At 37.0% G+C, this 22,591-nt stretch overlaps 1 protein-coding gene across 1 annotated transcript; it reads right to left on the bottom strand.

Annotated features, from left to right (window-relative positions):
• Nucleotides 1-20,436: 20,436 nt before the first annotated feature.
• Nucleotides 20,437-22,115, bottom strand: LOC131046478 (disease resistance protein Roq1). Its single transcript, XM_057980239.2, has 2 exons — nucleotides 21,393-22,115; nucleotides 20,437-21,293 (listed from the first exon to the last, which is right to left on the bottom strand). Exons 1-2 carry the CDS (start codon nucleotides 21,953-21,955, stop codon nucleotides 20,501-20,503), a joined length of 1,356 nt encoding a protein of 451 aa, XP_057836222.1. The 5' UTR covers nucleotides 21,956-22,115; the 3' UTR covers nucleotides 20,437-20,500.
• Nucleotides 22,116-22,591: the final 476 nt, after the last annotated feature.

Here is a 22,591-nt window from a genome sequence, read left to right as displayed (position 1 = left end):
TGATTTCCATCATCCTTCTTGAGTCTGTGTAGCCTGCTATCACATGACTGAGTATAATGACACACCAAACACATTTGCATTTCATGTAGTTGCACCTACAGTATCACATATAAGCATTTCATACATACATATAGATATCACATCCTGCACACAACACATATTAGCACATTTTACATTTGCATTATGATATTCATCTACATTACATACATTCACATTGGCATTGGCATAACATTATAAAACATAAAAGAACAAAAATATTGCATTGCATCATATACATATTTGCATCCATATCATAAGCATCACATAGAAACATCTCATCACATAGGTACACATGCATATAGCTTTCACAAAGATGAATCATCTCATATATATATATAGTGTCATGATACAATGATGTCAAAATCATATGGCTACAAAAGCACCCACAAGTGTCTACATCATCATACAAAAATGGTACAATATTTATACATAGGGAGCCCTCTACGGCTATGATGAACTCCCTACCTCAGAGCCACTTGGACTCGATGAAATCTGAGCCCCTGAAGGACCCACCCTAGGATCATCCCTCCTGTCCCCTCTATCTGGTGGTGGTGGAGGACCCATAACCCCACCACTCGATGCCTGTCTCCTCCGGCTTCCTCCCATAGCTGTCGTTGTCCGTGATGGTCTATGGAAGCTCCTCGCCCACTAATCCACTGGCACTGCACCATAATAGAGATCCCGCCAGAAGGCAATCTCCTCCCCTACCCATAGGACATAAGCATATCCTGCCCCTATATCCTCTGCTGCCTGCCTCCCAGCCCTCAATGTTGTCTTAGCCTCTGTATAACGCTGAATAGCCTGATCTCGCTCCCGCTCAGTATCTCTGAGCCTCCTTTTGAGCTGATCCCTCTCCCTCTCCAACTCCTAGAACTCATCTGCCTATCCCTGGCAGATCTCCCTCAGCTCTATCAGCTCATCCTCCTCTACATCAGCCCCCTCTGGCTCTGCTTGTGGCTCCCCCTGTATGGGTGCCTGCCCCTGTGCCTGTGCCTGTACCTATACGGGTGCCTGTACTGGTACCTGTCCCTATATCTATCCCTATCCCTGTACCTATACCTGTCTGGGACCCTGTGCTACTGACACCTGTAGCGACAATCCACCGTGACCCCTCACCACTCGAGCCTGCCTCTCCTCTCCACCCTCCCTCCGTGGTGCAACCCTCCTCTCTCCAACTGCTCCCCTCCTCCATTGGCCTTTGCCCCCATCACCTCCACCATCATCATCATCATCCCCACCACCATCTCCATCTAATGGCTCTCCCGGATCTGTCAGATGTGGGAAGGGATGCTCTGCCCAGTATGCTGTGTACTTGGCATCCATACCGACATCCTCAATCTCTGGCCACATGTCCCAAGGTAGGGGGATCATCTCTACCAACTACGTAACTTCTTGATCATATGATAATAGGGGCCCAAACTGTGCCTGATCTCTCACAGTCCGTGCATACATGCCTGAGCCCTATGGCATCCTCTGGATCCTGCCAAACTCCCTACCAACCCTGTCCACTAGCTGCCTCTCCAGCACATAGGGCATCTGCCCAATCAGATACCTACTCCGGAAGGTGTAGGGAAGCTCAACTGCATCATCCTCCCACTGCTCGCATCCCAGGTATGGTCTCCATATGACCATGTCAATATCATCTATCACTCGCCACCAATACTGTAACTTGCCAATCCATGGTTGTGACATGATCATGTCATATAAGTGCACAAAATTGTGTCGATGACCTCTGCCTTTGAAGTGTATCGGCCTCATCACTAGCAGATGCTCATAAGCCCACACCTGCAACAATGTCACCCCATAGCCTAATCCCACTAATCTGTGGTATACAAACTGATGTAGCTCATAGTAGAGGTGTGCCAGCACACATGGTCCACAGGCATATCTAGTGTGTTGTGTCACCAGTGTCTCCAGTGCTCCTCCCCAGCCTACAACCAACCCCCATGTAGCCTTATCTAGACATAGGAACCCACTAATCACTCCTCCTACCACTACTAGCAGCGCTAGCCCTGTAGCTGTCATTGTATCCCAAGCCACATGTCCAGCCCTCATCTCTAGTCCTAGGTCTTGGAACACTCATCTCAGGGCCTCCCTATATCCATCTCGATCATATGGGATTAGCTCCCCATCGATCAGTATCCACAGGATCCTGTATACATCCTCAAGGGTGACTGTCATCTCACCCATCGGCAAATGAAAAGTACATGTCTCGAAGTGCCATCTCTCTGCCAATGCAGTCAATAGTCCCATGTTCGCCTGAAACTCAGGCACATATAGAACATGTCTCAATCCCATAGCCTCGATAGCAGCTCGCTCCTCGGCTGTCAGCTCAAGTCGTAACCTCTGAGTCGATGGGAATCTCTCCCATGACTCCAGCATTGGCAAACACTCCTGCAGTCAAGCAAATAAATCATGTCAGTCACAGTAGCATTCCCTATTTATCATAAAATGCTACTTTTTATCTAAATGCATATGGCTATCTATCCTAGTGACACTCACTGTTCATCACAAAGTGTTGCTTCTATCCTAGTGGTACTCCCTGTTCATCACAAAGTACTACATGTCTGGCACTCCCTGTTTATCACAAAGTGTTATTCACATTTGCACTCACTCTTCATCACAAAGTGCTGCTCATATTTTAGTACTCCCTGTTCATCACAAAGTACTCTATCTTGGTACTCACTGTTCATCACAAAGTGCCTTGATCTATCCTAGTCTTCCCTAGAGGACCTGCTTGAGTGTATCCTCTCAACAGCTTATCCAATCGACAGTGTATGTTCATCACAGAACTGCCGATTTGACCTAGAAGACAAAAATTCACATTTTTAAACACAAACGCGCTTAAAGACTGCACAGACGCGCTTGGAAAACATAGACGTGCTTGACCATCACAGATGTGCCTATGCTCTGCACAGACGCGCCTAGGTGACATAGACATGCTTTCTTGGCACAGACGCACCTGCACATCACAAACATGGCCACATTTGACACAGACGTAGTTTCAAACGCAGACGCGCCTAGCACAAACACAGATGCGCCTTGCGAGTATAGACGCGCTTGGCATCAACACAGATGCGCCTGGACATTTTTGGACATTTTTTTGGACCTTATTCTAAGCGCATTTATTACCCTATCTACCATGCATTAATGACAATAATAAATGCATTGAAGTACGAGGCAGTTTTGTGGTACTTACTGGCTCTCCTGCCTCTGCTAGCCTCTGAAATCGGCGAACGCGGTCAAATCTATGAACGAAGGCCATCGCTGCTGACTGCTGCTACTCTATTTTCACTTTGCACTCTGCTCTCGTGGATGTGTAGATGACAATGAGGATGTATTTTCCCCCCTAGCCCTCGCCCTCGTTTCCTGAGTCAGTCTTCTTTATCCTGTGACTTTGTCACTTTACCCGGTCTGTTCATTCTAGTCTTTCTTTCTTATCGAGAGATTGTCTACAATCTTTTCAGACATTTTCATCCAATCTCTTGAGGGGGCATATCATTCCCATCTTGGGGCAACTCTGTATCAATTCATCTTATCTTCTTTGAAACAACGCGACAAGCCGCATTGTCTCAAAGAGGGGCAAAATGTAGACACCCAAAATTGTCCAGTCTAATTAAATAAATATTTTATTTATTTAATTATCTAAGCTTAATTCTTCTATTAATTAAATAAATCTTTATTTATTTAATTAATTCATTTATCCTCTTCTAGCCTTATTTCTCATTTAAATAAATACATTTATTTATTTAAATTATCATTTTCCTAAATTAAATAAATATCTTATTTATTTAATTGATCCCACTTCTTCTATTAATTAAATAAATATTTATTTATTTAATTAATTCATTAACCTTTTCTACTCATGACACATGTCATTCATCTCTTAATTCATATACTACGTACCCCTTTCATTATTTTATTATTTCTTTTACGTACCCTCTAATCATAGCCGACCTCCTTTTACACCTCTCAATCTTATCCCTCCATTTCTTATATTGTCTTCTATATAAGGAGATGCTTCCCTCATTATCAAACCCTAATCAATCATTCTAATGAATCAATTTATGCAATTGACTACATTACGATCCTACTTGCAACCACATTCCGTTCTTTATTGAGCTCTTGTGCACATAAAATTTGAGAGCAAATATATCAAACAAGATCAATGGAGATAGGAAGAATGGAGATCAAAATCCTATTGGACATGTGAAGGTATAATCTTTGTGATTTCATTTGATTTGCATTGTCTTAGGTAATCTTCATATGTTATGGTGGATCTTTGTTGTTGTTAGGCTAGGGTTTTGTGGTTGAATTCATTTAGCCTTTCAATATTGTTATTATTGTTATCCATTTTCACCATATACAGTTGCAACTTTCATGAATTGCACTCAGACAATCTAGATGAAGCATGTATTAAATGGCTTGAAAGTTCCTGTATCTGAACTAGTAAGCATATTTTGTGATAACCCAAGTGCTATCAATATTTCCAAGAATCCGGTTTCGCATTCTAGAACCAAGCACTTTGAGCTTAAGTATCATTTCTTGGGGGAAAAGGTTCAGAACAAAGAGATTGCACTGGAAGATGTTTCCAGCAAGGAACAGTTAGCAAACATATTCACCAAGCCTCTCCCAAATTCCACATTTACCCACTTGAGAGGTGAATTAGGGGTGCTGCCCCTTAAGGAGGTGAACTAAAGGTATGTGCTCCACATCAATCAGGTATTGCATGATCAAATCTTTTCAGGATTGATGTGTTGAAGGATGCTACTTCTTAGGGGGAGAAACATAATGGAACAGGGAAGCTTATGCCTCCACTTTGGAATTGTTGTCAAAGGGGGAGAAGATGTGAAGTGGAGAAGATATCTATAGAAATTTGGGTAGAAGATGTGAAGCAGAGAGATATCTTTGTATATTGCCATCAATGCCAAAGGTGGAGATTGTTGGCATTATGTGAACTAGTATAAGGCCCAGTATGAGGATGTAATGACATTGTATGTTGTCATTGATGTCAATATGTTGATGAGAACCAGTATAACACTATGAACTGGTATTTGTGCCAAAGTGAAGTAGTATGTTTGTTTAAGATGAAACGACATATGGTTATGGGAACCAACACAGGGAAGCGGTGTATGACTATCGGTTGGTGGTCTCAACTTCAGGGTTTCCGATTGAAGTGCTTCAAGCTTGTGTGGCTCAACCGGTGACTTTGTGTGATGAGTTAGCATGGTAACGAATAACATATCATGGTGCCATGTAAGTCTTGTGCACGTGAAGGATCTTGCATGAAGAAGATTGTTCCTATCTACCTCGGGAATGTGCAAAGTCTGTAATCGGTGATAATGTGTGATGGGTTGTCAGCCGCTAAGAAATCAATGGAAAATGAATGATGGAGAATGTCTTGAGATTGGATCAAGATTGTTGCATTTAATTTAATGTGCTCAATGCTCAGGATTTAACCATTTGAATTCCTTAACCTAATAGGTTTAGGGTTTAGGGTTTATGCTACCAACCTATCTGTTTTCCTATAAGGTCGATGTTATGTTTCTTTCTAAGGTTGTTGGCAAAAGTTGTGTGTGTGTATTTAAGAGAAGAGATACGTGATTCTTGCCAGACTAGAGGATAGAAGTGATATCTGCAGAGTGTAAGTCTAGAAGGTGACAAGGAGCTTAAGCGGATCTGCATTGGCATTGAGTGCTATTATCAGGTCATGGTTATACCTGTTGATCTTTAACCACTTCAATAGTTGTGAAATACCTTAACAAGGTAGTCTTAACCGGCTTGCTGTAAATCCTTTAACAGGGTAACTCGAAGCTATTGAGTTATTGAATTCCTTTAGCTATTGAGTTCTTGAAATCCTTTAACAAGGTAACCCCTAACAGGGTTTAACCCTTAACCGAGTATTATAGCCATCCCTTAACTGGGTGATCCCTAACAGGATCGGTTCCTAACAGAACCTATTGTATCTATCTTTAATCAGATAAGGCTCCTAACAGAGCAGACTTCTAAAGAGTTCAAAAACAAGCTTGTGCATATTCATCCCCACCGTGGTTTTTCCTAGTTGGGTTTCCACATGAAAAATATGTGTGTCAAATGTGATGTCTTCTTCATATGATGCTATGATTGTTTTCTATTAAGCGGTGATTCATGTTGATCTAGCAATTATATGTATATCTTTGATGATAGATTACTTGTTCATGTACTAGGGTGAAAAGGAAATGAAGTGTTAGATTATATGAGAAGATAAGTGTCAACCGGTTTATGCTTATCTTAGTTATTCTAGGTTTTGTTGGTTGTACTTTGTTTAAGGACCAATGTTACTATTTGTCTATCAATGCACAGTGTCTGCTGACAAACTAGTTTAGGTTGTGTTTTTATCTGTTCTGATTCACCCCCCCCCCCCTCTCAGTACCAGTTTGGTACTATTTGTTCATCATTGAGTTATCAGATTTGTGACCCACAATATTTACTCACTGGCCAATATGAATAAATATTACTTACAATAGGGACCTCCACATGGAGGAAGGCCAACAGCTTAGAGCTCACTGCTCAATGAAAGAGTCTCACTGACTACAAAATGGATAATTAAATCCAAGACAATGTATTGCTCAAAATAGCATCTGCAATGCTTGATTTAGTATTGGTTTAAGCTCAGCCAAAAACCTTAACCAAAAACTTGCCAGTGAATGATATTCACTCACATAACCTATCTGCCTTATTACAAAATCTTTACGCTATCTTCTACATAATACCATGTCAAAATTGAGTTATAAGATCTCATACATATATGAGTCTTTACAATACATCATGTCAGCTTACAAATAATTACATTACAATACAATAAACAAAACTTGTCTCATGTTGGCCTGGATGACGATATCCTTCATTGCCGGTGTAAACTAGATGCCAATGAATAAACTTGTTGTACTTGTCGGTGCCGGTAAATGATGTCTGTGTTTCCAGTAAACCTATAGAATCCTATTACCGATTGGTTGCCATTAATGACAACATCAACCATTCTCATGTGAGTGTAGAATGCCAACAAATTGGTCTAGGCAACTAGTAATAGGAAACTGTCAACCGATAATAGGAAACTGTCATGGAAACTAGTAGCGATAACTTGCCAGAAGAATGATCCAAATGCTCCAAGGTTTCTAAATAAGGAAAATGATCAAGTCTTCAAGTAAAATCCAACTCCATAGGTTCCGGTGAGCCAAATATGGGACACACAGAAAGAAATGTTGAAACTACAAATAGAAAGGAAATATTTTTTGTTGATGCAAGATTGCCATGAACCTAGGATGCTCCTGCATCAAGAAAAGATTGTTCAAGATGCTTTGACAACTACATCATAGACTATGAGATATGTTTTTATGAATCATTCAGAAGATCAGATTACTAGAGATAAGAGTAAAGGTATCGTCACAAGAAGTAAAGTAGCTCAAGAACAAGTTTTTCTATGTTTACTACCTGAATCTAAGCCAAAAGCTATAGAATAATCTTGTAAGGACCAAAATTGGATGAAAGAAATGAAAGAAGAGTTGGATTAGATTAAGAAAACTTAGACAAGGGAATTAGTTAACAAACTGGAAGACAAGAATATGATTGGAACTAAGTGGGTATTCTAGAACAAACTGGATGAGGATGGAAAGGTTGTAAGAAACAAAGAAAGGTAGGTTTGCAAAGGTTATACTTAGATTGAAGGCATTTATTTTAATGAAACTTATTCCCAGTTGGTGGGATGGAGGAAATCAAGATGTTATTGGTGTTTGCATCTTTTAAGGATTTCAAGGTTTATCAAATGGACGTGAAATCAGTATTCTTCAATGGAAAATTAAAAGAGTAAGTTTATATTGAAAAACTGTAAGGTTTCAAGTTGGAAGATGGTCCGAACAACATTTGCAAACTCAACAAGGCCCTGTATAGGCTGAAACAAGCCCCTCAATTTTGGTATGAAAGGCTAGACAAGTACTTGATTGCTTAATTATTTCAGAAAGGTTCAGCTGACAATAATTTTTTATTTCAAGGTTGATTCAGGTAAAATCCTAATTGTTGTATATGTTGATGATATAATCTTTGGAAGAAATGTAGGTATGTTTGGAAGATTTAATAATGAGATGCAGAAGGAATTCAAGATGTCCATGATTAGTGAGCTAAATTTCATTCTTGGTTTGTAAGTTAATCAGAATGATAAAGAAATTTTCATTTCTCAATCTAAGTACATCAAAGAGTTATTAAAGAAGTTGGGGTTGGAGAACTCCAAACCACTGTATACTCCTATGACTACCAAATGCAAGTTAACTAAGGATGATAAATATCCTAAGGTATATGCAAGTCAGTATATGTCAATGATTGGAGAACTATTATATTTGACTGCTACTAGACTAGATATCATGTATGCAATATGTTTAGTAACCATATTTCAACAAGAACCAATATAATTACATGTTGTGGAAGTAAAAGGATCTCTAGATATCTAAAATGTGCATAATAGCTTGGTTTGTGGTATCCTAGAAACTCAAATTTTACCCTGACAGCTTGTACACATGCAGAGTGTGCCAAAAGTGTTGATGATAAGAAAAGTACAAGTGGGGGAGCATTCTTTCTTGACCCTCAATTAGTTGCTTGGTCAAGTAAGAATCAAGATTACGTGTCTCATTCTATAACTGAAGGAGAATATATTGCAACCTATTCATGTTGCACATGGATTTTATGGATGAAGTAGACTTTTAATTAGATTTGAACAAAGTTTGATGACCCTATCTCAATCATGTGTGACAATATTGGTGCAATAAATATTTCAAATAATTTGGTTCAACATTCCATAACAAAGAAGATATCCATTCAGTATCATTTCTGGAGAGAAGTAGTGTTGGACAATAAAGTAAGACTTGAATATGTACCTACAAAGGAGAAGATTGTAGATATCTTCACTAAGAAATTGTGTAAAGATACTTTTGAGTATCTCTAACATAAGATAGGGGTATTACCCCTTTCCAATTTGAACTAATGTGCATTGGTCTAGTGAGAACTTTGCATATTCTTTTTCTGGACTAATGTTTGTGTGATTCCTGTTTGGGGAGAGAAGGAATGAGTTTCATAGGGGGATTTTTGTCCACCTTTGTCATTGTTGTCAAAGGGGGAGAGAGAGAGTGATAATTATGTGTTCTTATCATCTTGATGGATATTACCATCAATGACAAAGGGGGGAGATTATTATCATTATATTAAATATTTTCATTGATGTCAAATCCTATGGTCCGATTAGGTCTAGATTTGGTATATTGAGTAGCAGTAGAAGTTTGGTATGTATGTGATGTTGAAGATCATTCTCAAAATATTTGGATTTTTGAAAGATATGTTGCTGATGTTTCTCAGCGTTATTTTTTGGTTCATCTTGATCTTGAAGTTGAGGTGTTGATCTAGAAGTCAAGGTTGCATAATGACATTCTTTTTTGGGTTAAACATTGGTGATCTATGTAACACATTGATGTCCTCGATGATGAAAGTTGTGATCTGGTCTACTTCTCATTCCTTCCCACCACCGTAATTTTAGTAATGAACTATTTTATATCTCTGTCTTGGCCGACTTGGAATATTATATTTTTCTAGAGACAATATGTGTATGTGTATGATATTGGATGAGTTTGTGTGGCAATTTTGTGAATAGGTAATTATGTAGAAGATATGTGAGATTGAAAGAATCCATTTGTTGTTGTGACATGTGTTTTACATAGTCATACGAAGTAGTTTTAGTAGTACACATTGTCTTTCATTGGTGGATTTTCTTTTCCATATTTATTTCTTTCGTAGTGATCCTTTCTAGGTAGTGAGCCTTTTCTGTGTGTTGACCCTCCTATAATGAGCATTTTTGGCAGTTATCCTTCCTTTGTAAAAATCACCTTGGTCGGTGTTTTCATATTGAAAATTAGAATTCTTCATGGTTTTTTCCTTCTTGGGTTTTCCATGTAAATCCTGGTGTTCATTGTGTTTGATTTATTTCATGGATATTCATTCATATTTTATCTATCTTAATTAATTGCGCTAAGTATTCCAGATATGTGAATAAAATGTAAAGAATATTTTAACTGTCAACTAATTCACCCCCCTCTCTCAATTTCCCTAATATTCAGCATAACTTACTCCTAGAACCTTGAAAAAAGAAAGGGTGTAGCTCTCTCAACCATTTCACAATGTCTTGTGTGGCTAAAGACACATTTTTAGAGTCCCATTGGACCCTTACCTACTCTATGTCTTGATCCCTAAGGGTTTTTCTTCAATACACTAGGATGCACATGGAATCCAAATAAATCTTCTCATCCTTGACCTATAAAGAACCCAAATAAATAACATGTGTCATATCAATAATATAATTTACAAGTATTAAAACATGGAACACATCATGGTTGTGAGATAATCTAGGTCAGAGGACGAGGCAGTAGACAATAGGACCAATCCTCTCTTAAGTCTCAAAAGTTCCAACAAAATATGGTCTCAGCTTAAAGCCTTTCTCATAATGGATGAGGCTCTTTCATGGATGCAGTCTCAAGGAAATGTGGTCACCCATTGAAAACAAATGATGTATGCTATGGGCATCAACATACTTCATATTTTGATCTTGCACTATAATCAAATTCTTTCTGATACATACCACCTATTGCTCCATTTATTGAACCATTTGAGGTCCCAAAATGACCTAGTCCTCTAAATGATCCCACCTTGATGGAGTACAACACAAACATCCATACAAATATTGAAAGGTGGCATGCCAATGGCACTATGGTACCCATTATTATAAGGAAATTCAACTAGATAAAAATGGTCATCCCAGTGAGATTATTGATCTATCATATACATGAGAAGCATATCCTCCAGAACCTGATTAACTCTCTCTATCTATCCATTGGTCTCAAGATTACAAGTAGATCTAGAAAAAAATTGGACACCCAATGCATGTTGTAGAGGCATCTAAGATGTAAAGTGAATACCGAGTCATGATCTAGCATGATCCTATGAGGTATCCCATACAACTACATGATATCCACCATGAACACATAAGCCATTGAAGCACTTGTATAAAAAGATTTGATGGGTGAGAAGTATGCCAACCAAAACAATCTATCGACTATAGCCATGATAATATTGTGATGATGCAAAGACATAGGTAGCCCCATAATAAAATCCATGGATATAATTTCCCATCTATACTTGAGAATGAGATGCAACTACAAGCAACTTGTGGGATGACGATAATTTTTTTTCACCCTTTCATACTCAAGTGACTAGATACAAAATTAGCAATGTCATGGCTCATTCCTATCCAATGATACAACTATCTAAGATTGGCAAGCATCTTCTTAACACTATGATATACTGCATAAGGAGCATGAATTAACTTAGTCAAGATCAAAGTATAAAGATCATCTACAAGTGGAACATAGATATGACCAAGATGCTAAACAAAATAGATATGGCTCCAAAGAATAACGAGAAAAATGACCACCCTCAAGGACTCTTCTAAAATGTATCATTACTCTCACCTCCTCATTAAAGGTGTCTCTAGGAAGTGCCTCAAGGATATTACTCTGTAAATCAACACCTAGAGTCATCACTGAAATCTCATGTCTCCTCCTACTCAAGGTATCTACAACACCATTCTCCTGACCTTGAATGTAATGGACAACAAAATCACTCACAAAGGAACTCCATCCATTGTTGATGCCTAGCATTAAGTTTCAACTAAGTGAATATATACTTTAAGCTACAATATTTGCTATGCAACTCAAACTAAAGACCCAAGAGATAATACCTCCAAAGCACAAGTGCATCCACTACTATCACTAATTCCAAATTGTGGGTGGCGTAGTTTAGTTCATGATCCTTGATCTTACAATACTTATATGAAATAATGAATCCCTCCTACATGAGAAACACTCCCAAAACCTCCAAAGATTCATTTGTACACACAACGAAATCTCCCATTGGGGCTAGCACTCCCAAGATAAGTGCACTAGTCAAACACTCCTTAAGAGCCTAGAAAGATGCCTCACATTATTCTGACAAACAAAATTCTTCCCATTCCTCTGAAGAGAAGTGATAGGATGTGTCAACCTAGAAAAGTCCACAAATGGGTGGAAATACCCTACCAATTTCACGAAGCTAAAATTTAATACACTTTTTAGCACTAGGTAATCAACAATAGCCTAGATCATAAAGGTATCCACTTGAATAATCTCCTAAAATAATATCTCACCTCAGTCTTAGATAATTCATAATTATCCAAGTTTCCATACAAGTAACTATTGTGAGGGCACTGCAACACCCAATGAATGTGGTGATCATCTTCCTCCATAGTCCTTAAATACACCAAAATATCATCAAGAAACACAAGGAAAAAATAGTCAAGATAGGTTTAAAACACCCCATTAATCAGACTCATAAAAATTAACACTACATTGGTCAACCTAAATGGAACAACCATAAAGTCATAGTGTCTATAGATAGTGTAAAATGCTATCTGTTGAATGTCAGCCTCATGAATGCAAAGCTAATGATATCTTAAATGAGGTAAATTTTGAGAACACTTTGGCTCTCTGATGTAGAGCATCATGAAAAACCAACCAAGAACCCCAAATCAACCATGGAGTCCCAATCCTAGGGCTCTCAATGACCCAAAATAATCATCAATCTATAACCTTGATATGTTTGAGGCATCTAAAAAGATTACTATCAACCAACCAATCCAATATCAATCCATCATATCATTTATAACCCTTTGAACATTAGTCAAGACCCAAACAATGCATTATGTTGTCCCAGTTATTGATAGTCTGATATACCCGTACTCAGTTATTAATAACTTTCAAACCAGAGCATATTTTGATGATCACTTCAGTGAGGCTGTATAAACCTAGGTTTCTAAAGCCATATCCAAAATTGAGAACAATCCATTGGTGGAGTTAAGAGTTATGGTCTTTGCACTGAGACCGTTTTGACTGTTACAAAAAAAAAAAACAAGAAATCTTCATTCCCAGTCTGCCTAGGGCATAACATATCTCATAAAACACTTAACCAATCGTATTGAAACTAAATTAATTTGAAATATAGTTAAAAAATCTATCAAAAACCAAAGTTACAACAATTTTCAATGGTGCAATCAAAATATTTTAGTGAAACTCTCCACAAACCCCAATTGGAGGGTTTTTTTGATAGTTTTCACCAAATCTTGCATAACTTGCTTCAAAATGATTGAAATTAAATGAAACCAAAGGGAAATTTTTTTTAACTCATTTCATTATCATATCCTATACATTTCCAATGGATACAAATTATTTTTCATAAATAAAAACGTGAATGATCAAACTGCAATACCCAGAAAACAATGTGGAGTGTGTAAAAACTTCAAATGTTATTCATTTCCTTCCTCCAATCACACACACACCCATTGGATTAAACCAAATAATGGTTTTTTATAACCTCCACACATCCATATGGAATTTACAACTACCCAAAACCAATTACATCCTTGGTTTGCAACTTTATAATGCAATTTGTGCTTGACAACATTTTTGACACAATTGACAATTTTGACTTTTTGATAAATATGACCCCTAATCTTTGCTTGTGCACTTGAAATACATTTAGATGGACTCAAAACAATATTTTACATCCTATTTAACCTTCCATGGGCATATTTGTACAATGTGACCTCATAGACCATATTAGGACTCAAATACACATCTTGAGCAAATGTCTTACAATGCTTCACAAAATGACTCAAAATACATTAAAATGACCATATAAACTCAAATATGAGTGAAATGATTCATGGTATGATATGTAACCTTCTGGTGTATGTTTGGGTTAGGTGCTCCTGCACCACTCCCTTCATATAATCAAATAATTCATCAATCCTCAGGAATGGATATTGGTTCTTCACTGTTACTTTTTTAACTTCCTATCATTAACACATAAGTGAAAGGATTTCCCTTATTATTAAAGAAAATGATAGGTGCTTCGCATGGAGAAATACTAGGGTGAATATGGCCTTTATCCAACAATTTCACGAACTACAAATGATGCTCACTCAATTCCTAATTAGTCATAGAATAGGGTGCTCTAGAAATGGGCTTAGCTCAAGGAACTAGATCAATATAAATATCTATGTCACACTTATGTGGCACTGCTAGGAATATAACTTTGAAACACACCTACAAACTGACAAAGAATAGGGTGGTCATCAAGAGATTCCTCTCAACTCTCACCCTCATTAAGATCACTTACATAGACTGGGAACAATTCACAACCCTATCCCATACACCAATTTGGTTGCATAGTTGAGATCATGCATATAAGGAAATGGGTTTTCAAACTCCTATAAGCACAACTCTCCTACCAAGATCATCCAAACACTTAACTAACTTACATCAAAAATCAATCCACACAATCATGGACTAATGAATCTACAACTACCTTAGAATCAGTAGGTAACTTAACCTACCAACTATCATTTTGGCTTGGTGCCACAAGCCCAAGTTGATCCACAAGAAAGGGGGATATAAAGGAGTTTGAAGAACTATAATAAAAGAAAATAGAGATAGAAGTCCCACATAACACACCTAAAGTCTCTGTGACTGTGCCTTGATGCTCATCTTGATGGTTACCAACCATTGTAAATAACCTATGAGATCTACCTACATCTCCAACTGTAGGCTCAAAAGTGGCTTTCCTATGACTAGGTCCTATTCTCTGAGGATAATAAGATATCGTGTGACCATGTTGATAACCTGGTTGACATCCTCCCCTACTGTATCCATCAAATGTAGGAACTGCACTAAACTGATGGAAACTACCCCTACTAGAGATTTGTGGTGTACTCTAATATGTTTGACTATAATGGGGATCTGAAGTATGTCCCCTCCTACAATGGTTTAGAGGACAATTTCCATAGAATGATGTCTACTAGAGTGATCTTGGGAGTCCCTCTATCCATACTAATATTCATGAACTGACTTGGGAGCTATATAATGTAATCTAGATTATTTTGTGGGCTGTGTTTAAGTGCCTTGTAGTCTTGAACCTAGTCAAGGTGCACTCCTTAACCATACTCATGTTTGACCTCTAATTCCTCTAGCTAAATTTACCTCAATCAATATTTTCTTTTTTATATAAACCTCCAAATTCTTGGGCTCAGAGATTCAAACACCACCACTAAGTTGGGCATTATGACCCCAAAGAAAGTATTTTACTAACATAAGCTCATCATCAAATATGCTATCATATTGCTTAAGCTCGAAGAATTGATGCTCGTATTGATCTACAGTCATAGCCATATAACTAAGCTCACGGAACTCATCAAGATGCCTTTGATAGTATTTATCTCAAAGAAAACATTCTTAGAATCTCTATAAGAAGATCTCCCATGGTACCAAGACAATGTCTAAATGGAGCTTTTATTCCTCATACGCCACCATGTACATGTAAAACCCATAATATGCATAGTGGCATAACAAGACATGGTGTTACTATTGTATGGGCTCATAGCAAAGCACCAATTAAGATCTATCAACCAGGTCTTTATCTTAGTATCACCAGACGAGCCCTCAAAGATAGGTAGATTAGATTGAAGAAGATCCTCATGTGATTTGGAAGGATATTCTCCTACTTTACCTCCATGTGCTCTCTTCTAAGAATAATCCTAGAAATCCTAGGCATATGAGAAAACTGTCTCTTAGGTTACTTCGATGGATAGAACTCCTCCTACTAAGATACCTCCTATCAAGGAGCCAAACATGTTGTGATTTCCCAAAATAAATGAAGCACCTAAGGACCCCCAAGTCCACCATCCCGACCACCCTGATTCTCGACATAATTCTCATCCTGATGGCTATCTTTGTCCCCTCTTGATGAGGATTTTATTGAGTAAACAGACATTTACCTAACCCTCACCCTTGATTATGAATACTACCCTTAAGAGGCATCCTTCAAACACCACAAGATAAACATCAACATAATATAAATATATCTATATGTCATGATAACGCAATGAGAATACAATGATATCATTAATAAAAAGAATGTAACAAGCACATTGCACACATGCCAAATATAATACAAACATATACACTAGAGTTCCTAGTGTTTGAACATGGGCTGGGATACCAAGTGTAACACACCACCAAGGAACCCTAGAGATTATGATAAAAAGCACAAGAAAAGACATGTAATTTTTATTTTTTTAGCATTAAGTGCTAATATATATGTGAAGCAGGGTCACACTTTGATACAGGTTAACTACTCATCTATAACTATGCATTGTGGAAGAATCAACATTCAAGTCTAACAAGACCCTCTAAGGGCTCCCTAATGGTGTTATCTTTGTAACACATGTAAGCATGGTTCATGACCTCATAGATGATCACAAGTTAACTCCATTTAAATATTTACTCAATTCATTACTTGTCTAAGTTCATTTTAAAGAACTAAGACAACAATTCCATCATAACATCATAATTTAAAATCAAATATAAAGCATGCATACTCATGAGTGGTTCTTAATCCCAATATGGATCAACTAATATTTACACTACTCATTACATTATGTGTTTATTACATCATTCTCTATTTACATTGTTCATAATATACAATGCTCAATAGTTCAAATTCTTGAATCAAATAACAATTACTTTTCTACTTGCAATGACAAGGAAATAGGAAGATAAATAGACCAAGTTAGTGATGAATCTCTCCAAGGTGCTCACAAAAAAGGTCCACCAATTCCCAATGGTGGTGTGAAAAACCATCTAACTATGTGTAACCCTTAGATCTACCCCAAAATACTCATGGAGATAGTCACAAGTCCTAAACACTCAAGAAAGGCAACAAGGAAGAAATCAGTTTGCAGTCACATCATATACAAAGCATTTACGAAAAACACTAACAAACAATATGCACTACAACATCATGAGGGGATGCTACCAAACCATGAATCTACCAAGGGTCTCTACTCAAGCTAATAAATTAATTAGATTCTAGAGTGAATAGTAGTGAGTGTAATCATATGTTCTTCTAAGGACACACCATATAGAACCAAGCATTATTTCATGCAAACAAGATTGTTAATAATGAAAGTCCTATCATTACATGTGTGGGCATGTCTCTCTAAACAAGTCCCTATCACTCCATGTGTGGGAATGCCTTCTCAAAATATCCATAGCCTCATGATAGTACTCATGAAATACTTGATGAGTCCAATTTTCTTATTATGTGTTTAACCCATTATTTTAGTTATGTTATCAGTTGTTAAAAAACTCCCCAATCAAATTGCCAAGTGTACCAACTATGGGTTGGGAACACGATTGGGAGACACTAATTAGACTCACTCTAGGAACTAATCCTAGACTTATGCATAAATAAGAGAAATGCATAATACACATGTACAATTCATCATAAAAACATCTCAATAAGTCATATTCACATTGCATAACGGGGTCATAACATAACGAGCAACCTTATGGTCTCCTAATCATGAATACGATCTCAAATTGATCTCAATACACAAACACACATACAAGTTCTCTATGAAATCTCATGAAGGCATGTCTTGACATTATAAATTATCATACTACAAGTCAATTGTCATGATATACTAATGCAAGTAAGCGAAATAACTCAACAAACACGAAAAAGTCAATAGCTCAAAAGACATATTAGAGGAGTAAATTACATAATTATGGATGAAAATGAATTGTCCAAATGGAAAATAAAAAATAAAAACAAAAAATGTCAAATTTTAAAAGAAAATGTTAAATTCTAACTTTGGATATGAGATTCTATTAGTAGTTCTATGATTTTTATCTAGGAAGCTACTTAGGGTATCAAGTCCATCAAAACATAAAGTATGGGAGGCCAAATTGGGGACCAAACCATTTGAGAACTCCATCAAGAATTTCCAAAATATCTAACACATCAACCAAAAGAGATCCCCAAGGGAATATGGGCAGAATTTACCCAAGAACATCTCTTAATTGCATCAATTTCCTAACACACAAGCAAATGCATCAATCAAACACTCATAGAAATAAAACAAGATCACATCATGATAAAAAAATTCTCTAAGGCATCAGACACATCCATAGAAGATAAAAGAGGAATGGAGAGTGAGCCTACCTATAAATGGAGGAATTACTCAAATTCTCACTGCAATTCTCATAGTCCACCAATGCTCACAAGATTAAAACAGAAACAAAGCTTCCACAATCCAATTCAAGAAGTTAAACATCCATAAAATCTCCTTTCCAAAATCATTATATCTCCACAATCACCATATGGCCAACAAGAGGATTTTTTAAAGAAAAGCAAGAAAAATACAGTAAGTGTGAAAAATGGGTTCAATTTACAATTTATAAGCCTTGTTTTTTGAAAGGGGAATAATAAAATAGTTTAAAAAAAATATTTAAACTTTTAAACCACAAAAATCCCAAAATCCCAACATATAAAATCATTCATTAATATTAATTTAAATGTTTGTATAACATTTTACACATTATGATACTATATGACAACTATAATGCTAGATATCACTAGTGTGAATATTTAAGTGATGACATCATGCAACTCATGACTAATGCATATACAATGTTTACAAACTTCTCATATTACGTAGTAGGGTAACAGATCATTGCCTCAATGGTGACTTGAAGGTGTGATCACATGATTTAAGGAATGAATTATCCTAACTAGGAATGATGGCTTATGCTAGGAAACATGTTTGGCCTTGTGTTATCTCCTATAACGACCATCACAAAATATGGTCACGCTCAGAACTTTGAAGCTAGGTAGAGTTAATGCCTTGTACCCACATCAACCAAAACATACAAATACCTGTGCATACATATACTTATAATATAATATAACTGAAACATCATTAATCATTCCCCAATCAGCATCACATAGAAACCATGGTTAGTGGTATCACATCTCATCAAAACATTACATCATCAAGTAATCACATAGCGCCAATAAAACTAGAATATCCTCATATAATAATCCAGATATCATCATATAACATGATGTCACATCGTTCTAGAGTCATCATGCATATATGATCATCACTAAAACTACATGTATAAACTACTATCCACTCAGCAGTGAAAACATCATATGAACAAAAGAATATAACCATAAGTAGGATGCACCAGGTGGGTGTCATTACAAAAGAATAATATATGTATAGTCGTGGATTAAAGCATATAAAGAGTCTAATTTGGATCAAAATAATCAAATGACAGAATGCAAAGGTGGGAGGCATTACAAGATGATTGCTAGCGATTATCACAAGAAATATATATGCCTCCAAAGAAGAATCCAGATAGTAGATAATCATTTTGATATTTTGTGTATTTAAGATATAAAAGCATTATAATTTTTGACTCCTTAAACATAAGAGTTTCTTCAAAGCATAAAATTCATGTCTCTTGTGCGTATTCTAAGAATATGCAGTAAAAATCTAAATGGGTTTGATAAAACAAGTCTCAAGTCTTGTCATATTGCCAGTTAAGACACAGGAAACAAAACAGGACCCCACTCAAACATTACCAATTGCGAGATAGGCTAAAAAGAGCGGTAACAACAAACAATCAGTTAAAGATTTGAACACCGAATTGAAATTATACCTGAAACTTTTCATAGTGATTTTCCAATGCAAACAAAAAGAATTTAATAAATCACAATAAAGTCAACGAATCGAACTTTTATAGTGATGTTCAAAGATTGGCTAGGATAGCAACCTAAGGATGACCTTCCAAGATTGCTAGAAATTTAGGGCAATCATTCGGGTAAGCGTAGGGGCTTCACTTCAGACAATATATGATGCCTATTTAAACAAAAGCATTTTTAACGACTCTCGTATTTACACTGAAATCATGAAACTTGTTCTAAGGAGAATGGCTACAAGACTACCTCACCCTTCCTCTCCCACTGAAGAGCAGCGAGGTAGAAGCACAATCTGAACAAAGGAAACTCAAAAAATCCTAAATGAATATTTCTGCATGCAAAGCATTAATTTAAAGGCATACAAAGTTGCCATGGTACAAGAAGATATTAGTTTATGTGTTGTATTTAATGGACCTCCCACCGCCATAACGAAAATGCAAATTACCGGCTAAGTATAATATGATAATAGTGCATTTCAACAGTGATAAGGATTTATCAGCCACCATTTTCCCAAGTTCAGCAGCTCTTTCTCCGATTATAATGCCTTCAGCATAATAAAATGGCCACTTAAGATTAATTTTTGCCAAGGGTGAATTCTCAAAGAAGATATTCAACTAAAAATAGTAAAAATTTAACAGAGAGAATATTCACATAAATATTTAATGTTTTGAGAGCATTTCAAGCACGATACAGCTTGCCAAAGAAAACTGAGAATGAGAAAAAACAAAGTCCTGATAAACAACACGGCTTATAGTTCTGCATCTATATCTTTTTGCATAGGGTAAATCTCTTGACCCATACCTTTGAGGTGCAACGGCAAGCCACCTGAAACTTTCAAAACGGTTTCAACTAATCTCTCACGTCCTTTAGGTGGATGTGATCTGCGAAATGCATGCCAGCAAAAGAGTTGCCTGGCATACTTAGGATCAAGTCCTCTCATCTCATAAATTTTTACGAGTTCATCATTTAGTGACTGCAAAACACTTGCATCACGACAAGTCACAAGTACCAGTGCCCCGTGATTTAAAAATTCATTCAATGCCAATGCTTCCAACTGATCAGCATGGTCAACTCCATCTAAAATTATTAATGGCTTGGAGTACCAACGTTCAAGTTGAGATTTGATCATCTCAACCCCCACGCCTTCTTTTGGACTGCTGGGCTCAAAAGTAGCAGAGGAAAGTGAAAGAGGAATTCTTAGATCACACATCAGTTTGTGTTGCATCTTCATCATATTTTTATTTCGATGGGTTTCCCCTACATCAAATAAAAAGCTTGATCTGTAAAACATGTGATACTTACGATTGTAGAATTCTTTGGCCAAAGTCGTTTTACCCACTCCAGCTGTTCCAACTATCCCCACAATCTTACCATTTCCATTGTTGTTCTGTTCAATCGAGGATATTTTCACCTCAAGCTCTTGAATGACCTCGTCAAGTCCAACCGGATGATCCGCAACTTCTAACTTGAACTTATTTCTAGCCACACTCACTTCATTAAGCACAGTATCGACAATATTTTTGTATACATGCCCCAGATTCCTGATCACAAATCCCCAATGATGAAATTTAAACATAAACGAAGAGAAACAAATGAATAAGTACAGAAATACACATACTTTTTGGAAAACCAAGACTTACCCATCAGATAGATGGAAATCAATACCACTGATGTAGGAGACATCATGAAGGGATTTCTTCCACAGGGAAATCCTTTCGGCTGTAAACCGACCCTTTTTTTCATGTGTATCGAATGCATGGGCATATACACCATTTTCAGTATAGCGAAGGTCTTTATATAAGACGCCGTCATAAAACACGGGAACTATTTTCGCCCCTGTATTTAGCATGAGCTGAAGCTCGGTCAAACACCAGGATGATTCAGCGTAGCGTGGGGAAAAAATAGCTATATGAACTTGAGAGCTGCGAATGGCTTGTTGTATGGTGGCGGGTAAGGGATCGCCTGGTTGTAATTCTGGATAATCAAGAAAAACTTTTAAGCCCAAATACTGTAGAAACTGGTGAAGGACGCTGGCCAGAGTGTTTTTCACATCTGGACCTCGATGATTAATAAACACATCGTAGCGATGAAAAGCTGGATCACTAGCAGGCGTAGCAGAAAGAGGCGTAAGTGTCATCCCCTCAAAGGCGTTCTCTTCCATTTCACGTTTTCGCTTAGATGAGGAGGAAGAAGAAGATGCCATGATTTGAACTCTGATAAAACAATTGCAGTCTTAGCTATATAAAGAAACGCCACGAGTCAAATAAGAGGAAAAGAAGAGCCTCTTTCCTGGCATGCCTAAGGAAAGAGCCTAATTTTACCAGGTCTCGTGATCATGATGCTCCCAGGATTCTTATGAAGAAAGAAACGTTATCTCTGGAAGGAACTACGATATTTACAAGTCTACGAGAAACCACACCGACTAGGTAAAGATAAGATTGGAAATCTTGGACAAATGAGAAGAGAGTCTTGTTGCACACTCAAAGTATTTGTAATGCAATCTGACATTGACAGGCTGAACGTTGCACGCTAAATATTGCGTGAGTAAGACGCTTCCATAAATCATTCTTAATAAGAACGACAGATTGAAGAAGCCACAATAAAATTAAGAGGAAATGATGGGAGTATTTCAAGGCATTTCTAAGGAAACAACGTAATTTATCGGTTACTGCCAAAGATTCTTATTAAAAAATAAAACTCAACTCTCGGAGGAACTAAGAAATTTACTGTTTGGGACAGATCTCAAGACAGTTTATTAGCTCTCTTTTCTAATTATTTCTTCAATGTAAAAAATATAATATTTGTTGGAATTTAGAAATTGTATAAGTATAAGAAAAAA

This window comes from Cryptomeria japonica, chromosome 7, assembly GCF_030272615.1.
Source record: "Cryptomeria japonica chromosome 7, Sugi_1.0, whole genome shotgun sequence".
NCBI classification, from domain to species: domain Eukaryota; kingdom Viridiplantae; phylum Streptophyta; class Pinopsida; order Cupressales; family Cupressaceae; genus Cryptomeria; species Cryptomeria japonica.
The sequence above is the reverse complement of the archived record's forward strand: the minus strand, read 5'-3'. Positions and strand labels throughout refer to the sequence as shown.

What these genes read in the sequence shown, in the direction of transcription:
- LOC131046478 (XM_057980239.2), bottom strand. Translation starts at nt 21,955, where the DNA reads ATGGCATCTTCTTCTTCCTCCTCATCTAAGCGAAAACGTGAAATGGAA. An exon ending in GATTTCCATCTATCTGATGG is followed by an intron (nt 21,294 to 21,392) that starts GTAAGTCTTGGT and finishes ATTTGTGATCAG; the next exon opens with GAATCTGGGGCATGTATACA.